General features: G+C 36.7%; 1 protein-coding gene across 1 annotated transcript; it reads right to left on the reverse strand.

Annotated features, from left to right (window-relative positions):
• Positions 1 to 1,452: 1,452 nt before the first annotated feature.
• Positions 1,453 to 2,491, reverse strand: LOC143021674 (uncharacterized). The gene is made up of 2 exons (XM_076179285.1): positions 2,375 to 2,491; positions 1,453 to 2,222 (listed from the first exon to the last, which is right to left on the reverse strand). Exons 1-2 carry the CDS (start codon positions 2,391 to 2,393, stop codon positions 1,498 to 1,500), a joined length of 744 nt encoding a protein of 247 aa, XP_076035400.1. The 5' UTR covers positions 2,394 to 2,491; the 3' UTR covers positions 1,453 to 1,497.
• Positions 2,492 to 7,059: the final 4,568 nt, after the last annotated feature.

Genomic DNA, 7,059 nt, shown 5'->3' on the forward strand with positions numbered 1-7,059 from the left:
CACTCGATTCTTCTCCTCTACTACCCACTTCACTTCATCATTCCACCACTCACTACCCTTCCTTCTATTCCCTCCCATCCTCCTTGTTTTACATACCATTATTTGCACACCTAGTCACTTCCTCCCTGAAACACCCCATCACTCTTCCACACCTATTTCCACTCTATCCTTCACCACCTCCCACACTTCTCTCAGCTTCTTGTACTCCTACTCCTTTTAATGTAAACAGTTTGCTCTAAGCACCTCTCTACCTTCCACCCTTTTCTTCTCTCTCCACCTATTATCCATTCTCAACTTACCTTCCACCGAAAAATGACCTGATATTACTTCACTCTCTCCTCTAAAAACATGGACATCCAAAAATATTCCTACTTTTTTCCTAGATACCACTACGAAGTCCATTAATGCTTTATCAACCAACCTTCCATCCACCATCTTCTCCCATATATACATATGCTTGACTTTCTTCCTAGATACTGTGTTAGCTATCATCAGCTCTCTTTCTAAACATATCTCCACCGTTAACTCTTCACTATGATTTTACCAAGCACACCGCACTTCCCAACAACTCCATCTATTGTTTCATTTTCTACTTTAGCTCTGGGATCTTTTATGGATCTGTAGGATTCCTACGAAGATTACTGATTTGATGTCTGGCTTATACTCTGGGACAGTGCTGTATATTATGGAGGAGGAATTTCCTTGTTGATATAGACAAGAGTGTTCCCTCGCCCAACCACATAACCAACCTGCATGGACTGGGTGTCGATCATTGTCGTTGCTGAGCATCTATTGGAAACTTTAACGTAGCTGACTTTGTCTTTGTTGATGACACTGTTCTTCTTGTGGTGTCGTTGGAGGTCCTAGTTGCAGAGACTGTGCTGTGAGACTCAGTCTACGCCAGTTACCAGCATAATAAGTGAACGTCAAATCCGGTTTTATGGGTATGTGATACGTTTCCTTGGTGTTGATCCCACTCATAGGGTTATCTCTTGTGGAGACAGCTCTCGATAGAGAAGACGAAAGGGACGCCCTAGAAATTCATGGCTGGGGCCAGTTGATCAAACTTGTCGAATATTGTTTCAAAAGGGAAGAGTGACTGCATGGGAGATTACTCCTAGAGACCGTGGGGGCTGTTGGCGGTTTGTGAGTGAAACAACACACTCCCTGGTGTATGCTTCCAACTGATGATGATAATGGTCATGATTTGATGTATGTCTCCTAGGTGCAAAGTTGAGATGTACATTCTACCACAGTAACTTAACTTGAATTTCACTTTTTTATTCCTATTCCTATAATTGCAAAAGACATATACCACCTAACCCAGTTATATTTTCTTTTTATTAGAATAGTGCGAAAGAGAGGACTCAGAATAGTTTTATAGATGAGTATCTAAATATACATTCATTCTGGTGCAGACGCTGTATAAATGAAAGCCCTAAATATTATTTTGACATTTATTTTCTTAGAGGTTACATCACACACCAGCTCCTGGATTTAATTTTTCTCTTCGGGGAGTCCAAACTCCTCGTTCCTGGAGTAGTGGAGGTAAGACTCCTCACAAGGGCTGGCCGCGTACTGTTCCACGCAAGTCAACTCCTTCTGGTCGAAGACGGTGTGTTCGTTGCACATAAAGCTGTACTGTTGAGTCTCGACACGGCCATCGTCGAAGAGGTAAGGGTTGCACACGTGGAAGACGCGGCAGTCGTTGCCCTGGTCGGCGTAGTAGCCATAGGGACGGTCGGCGCACGAGAAGGAAGTGTCTATCTGACCCATGAGGAGGTAAGCTCCAGAAGGAAGGTTGAGGGGTTCGAAGACGCCGTCGATGGGTTGAGAGTCCTGTGACTGACGGGAGAGCTGGTTCTGGTTGATGAACTGTGTGTTCTGGATGGCTTGCTGAGACTTTCTTTCTTGGATTTGGCCATTGAAGAGAGTTAATTGAGCCTGTGTAGACTGTTTCTCGATACCTATGTTTTCCCTCAAAGTCGGCTGTCTGAATTCGTTGTCACTAATGTGTTGTACTTCGAGATCTCCCTGGAGATTCAGATTGCTGCCTGAATTAAACTGAGACTGATCATCAATGTTAGCATTCTGACTCTCCTGGAAAAGTCGTTCCTGTTGTTGAATCCTGGCATTGGAGGCGAGAAGAACAGCGGGAGACACGACGGGCTGGCGACTCTGCTGCTGGAACCGTTGTCCAGAAACAATGGCTAAACCCAGAACTGGAAAAGGGGAAATTATTTTAGCACAAGCAAATTCCATCAACATGTGAATACATTAATTTCTTATATAATGACAGCATGTAACAGAAATAGTCAAACAACAGAAGCTAAAGGTTAAGACGAAGCTGGAAGCCAGTTGAAATAAAGCGTACCTAAAATAGGAAGCTTCATGTTGACTGCAGAGTTGGTAGTGACACTGATGACTACTTGATTGGAGAGAGCCTTTTATACCATGCTCCTGTGATCGAACACTGGTTGTTGAAACTGATATGGATTACATATGTATACTTATTTCCATCCTTAAAACCATGTCCTATTTTAATTCAGCTAAGTAATAATATCTGTTCTATCAAGCACATTTTTAATTGCTTATTATATTTAGATATGACGACTCATTATTATGGAAAAAAGTGAAATTGCATTGCTGAGGTCGAATAACAACTATCATCGTCCTTGCCCTATAGAAACTGGTTTGTTGAAGTTATTTGATCGACTTAACTTTCATTGCCTGCTATTTTTCTAGATAAATAAATAAATAAATGAATAAATAAATAAGTAAATAAAGAAAATTACGGAAAATTTCTCCAGTTCTCGAATATCAATACAAACATGGTGTGTATGTGGTGATGCTTGTGATGCGATAATGATGGCGTTGTGGTAGAGATAGGGACGCACTTGTGGTACTAGGCATGACGATATGGTGGATAGGGGTGACATTGGTTGTGATCATGTGCAGTTACCGTTTGCAAAACTGATTCCAAATATCAAAAATAAATCATACGAAAATCGACTTAAGCACATGAATCTGTTTTCCCTAAAAAAGCGTAGACTCAGAGGTGACTTGATACAGGTCTTTAAGATTTTAAAGGGAATTGACATCAAAAGTGACCAAATTTTCACATTGAATGAGAATCAGACAAGAAACAATGGTCTCAAACTGTCCGGAAATAGATTCAATTTGGAAGTAGGTAGAAACAACTTTGCCAACCGTGTAGTTAATGAATGGAATAAACTTCCTGCACAGGTAGTGCAATGTAGTTCAGTTCGAAGCTTTAAGAATCATTTAGATAAATACCTAAGTAAGATGCTGTAATTATTATAATTTATGTTATATTATTTGTTTTTTGTTTTGTTATAATTTGTCTGTCTGATTTTCATTTATTATTAGTTATATGTCAATTTATTATCATTTACTATTTACCTGTTTGTTTGTTATTCAACTATACCAATGCATTCATTTATGTATTTTAATTGTTATTTACATTGTTATAGTTTTAATTTATTATTAATATGATTTTTTTTCTGCGTTTTTTTTTCTTTTTTTTTTTTTTTTTGCATCCGACCTAGATATGGATCAAAAGGTCTCCTGTCGGCATGCTTTGCCTTTGTAATCCTTTGTAAAGTATTTAGTTCAGATTTCCACCCTCCTTGAAGGACACAGGTATCCTCAAGGGGCGTAGTTTACTTGTTTTATAGTTTTCTTACTATACATTGTCTTGCTTCACATTATTTCATTTGTTGTTATTATAATCAATAATGTTATTATTGCCATCGTTAGTAGTAGTGTCTATTGGCTATAAAGAGATCCTTCTTATTTCGTCAAAAGTAGTTCAGAAAAACAAACTGTTGAAATAGCCATCTATGACGTCCACAGTAGTTCCGTGATACATACATATACCGACGGCTTTTTCTCCCTTACAAGGGAGGTAGCCAGAGCAAAAGGTATAAATCCACTCCCATCCATTTCATCCCCACATACTCCACTCCCATTCACCACCCCTCCCTCTTTTCTTGGCTCCTCCTGGATGATGGGTCATCCCTGCATCTCGTCCACTGACCTGGGTCAGGAGCAATGCAGCACAACACATCACATCCACAGCAAGGCCGCTTCACTTAATCGGTGACCCCCACCTCTCCGTCACCTCATGAAAAAAGATGGGGAGAAATCCCTTCGGGCTGCATCAGAATATTGTTCATACTTACTCTCTCACCCCTCCATCCCCCACCCATTCCCTTTCATGCATCACAGCACCATCCATACACAACCATTCTGCACTCACCCTTATATTCTGTCTTCTCACTTCCTTCCTCAACAGACATTCCCCTCTTTCTCAATGCCCTTTTTACCCCATCCATCCATCTCATCCTTGGTCGCCCCCTCATATTCACTCCTTCCACCTCTGCCTTCCACACCTGTTACTAATCTTTCTTCACTCATTCTTTCCATGTGCACAAACCATCCATTTTTTTTTTGTTTCATCAACCCCCATCTCCCAACTCCCTTTCCACCACCGCTTTCCTCCTCACCTCCTCGTTTTTCATGCCCCGTATTTTCGTTCTTTAGGCGAACAATGTGCTATAATGCACTAGTTGGTGGATTTTGTCTCCTAGGCTTATTTACTGACTGCCTCTCCTTTGTATGTGATTGTCTATTTACTCTATTGGACTATTTTTTCTCTTCTGATTTTGCATTTTTTATATTCATTTATTTATCTGTATTTAGCTTTATGGATTTTGTATATATGTGTATATGTATGTATATATATATATATATATATATATATATATATATATATATATATATATATATACATACATATATATATATATATATACATACATATATATATATATATATATATATATATATATATATATGTATGTGTATATATATATATATATATATATATATATATATATATATTATTATTTTTTTTTTATTTTTTTTTTTTTATTTTTTTTTTTTTTCAACTGGTGTCATACCTGGTAATGAATGTACTGTCTGGCGAGTAACGGTTGCTTGTGAGACCTTTCCCATGTTAGTACACATGCCTCTTTATATTTATTCCCTTTGCTATCTCTGTATATCCCTGAATACGAACCCTGGACAGGGTTCGAAACGTAGGAATAAACTTATTTCGACTAATCTAGCGTTTACTTTCTTCGTCTATACAATGGTTCCTGGACTCAAGCTCTTTACGAATATATAAATGTGTCTGTGTGTGTGTGTGTGTGTGTGTGTGTGTGTGTGTGTGTGTGTGTGTGTGTGTGTGTGTGTGTGTGTGTGTGTGTGTGTGCGTGCGTGCGTGTGTGTGTATGTGTGTGCGCGCACGTGTCTGTATGTTATATGTACACATATATATATATATATATATATATATATATATATATATATATATATATATATATATATATATATATATATATATATATATATGCTAATAATAACACGGGTACGTGTGTTCATTTATGCAAAGTAGACCACTTGGAAAAAAGAAACTAACGAAGCAGAGCGCTTTCTTATATTATATCTTCAGTTCAAAAGGTACATAGTTGAATAGAAATACATAGTTTATATATACATGAAAAAGGAACAAGGACAGTTTGCACAAGAGTAGAGAACATTTAACTCTTGGAAAGCGGTAGGTCAGGTCACAAGGGTCAATGTGTCCCACTAATGAGGGAGGGGCGAAATTAGGTCACATTCGCAGTTACATTTTACCTGTTATTCTTTTGTTTATTTCTTAACATATAAACTTTACAATTTTATATGTCAAGAAATAAGCAAAAGAATAACAGGTAAAATATAACCCAGCGAGTGTGACCTAATGTCGCCCCACCCTCATTAGTGGGACGCATTGTCCCTTGTGACCTGACCTACCGCCTTCCAGGGGGTAAATGTTCTCTACTCTTATGCAAACTGTCCTTGTTCCTTTTTCTTGTATATATTAACTATGTATTTTGTATTCAACTTGTTCTTGTTCCTTTTTCATGTATATATTAACTATGTATTTTATATTCAACTATGTACTTTTTGCACTGAAGATGTAATATACGAAAGCGCTCTGCTTCGTTAGCTTCTTTTTCCAAATGGTCTACTTTGCATATATATGTATATATATATATATATATATATATATACATATATATATATATATGTATGTATATATATGTATATGTGTATATGTATATATATACATATACATATATATGTATATACTGTATATACACATATATACATTTACATATATATGTATATATGTATATATATATATACATGTATATATGCATATATATATATATATATACCTGTAGATATATATAGACATATATATATAATATATATATATATATATATATAATATATATATATATATATATATATATATATATATATACTTATATGGAAGACATAAGATCAAAAGTAATATTAGACCCCAGCAGACTTAAGTGAAAAAAAAAACATTTCCAAGGGCTCTATAATCAAGAAATACAATTTCTAAAGGACCAATATAAAGTGAAGCAAAACAGAGGATAGTATAAAGGATGAATAGATTAAATAGATAGATAGAAAAAGAGAGAGAGAGAAAGAGAGAGAGAGAGAGAGAGAGAGAGAGAGAGAGAGAGAGAGAGAGAGAGAGAGAGAGAGAGAGAGAGAGAGAGAGAGAGAGAGAGAGAGAGCTAAGCGATAATGAAAATATGGTTGTCCTGGACGAAGGGCAGGAAAACCTTGTTGACTGGAAATGATAACTACTTCGGCAGGCTACTATCATCATGACCACAAACTATATTAGCGCAACCACCACGCCATCATACCTATCAAAACAAACCTATCACTATCTCTACCACATTGACATTACTATTACAACATTACAACCACCATCCTATGCTTCCTTAAGAGAAATACTGTATAAGTATATCAAGTAATGAAAATGAAATATATCAAAACATTTCAATAAACCAGTTTCTATGGACGCAAGGACGGTGATGGTTGTCATACGACCTCCGAAACGCAGTTTCACTTTTTTCTTATTATAATAGTAATTCATATATCTAT

This window comes from Oratosquilla oratoria, chromosome 42 (assembly GCF_046742065.1).
Source record: "Oratosquilla oratoria isolate Oo_2021 chromosome 42, ASM4674206v1, whole genome shotgun sequence".
NCBI classification, from domain to species: Eukaryota; Metazoa; Arthropoda; class Malacostraca; order Stomatopoda; family Squillidae; genus Oratosquilla; species Oratosquilla oratoria.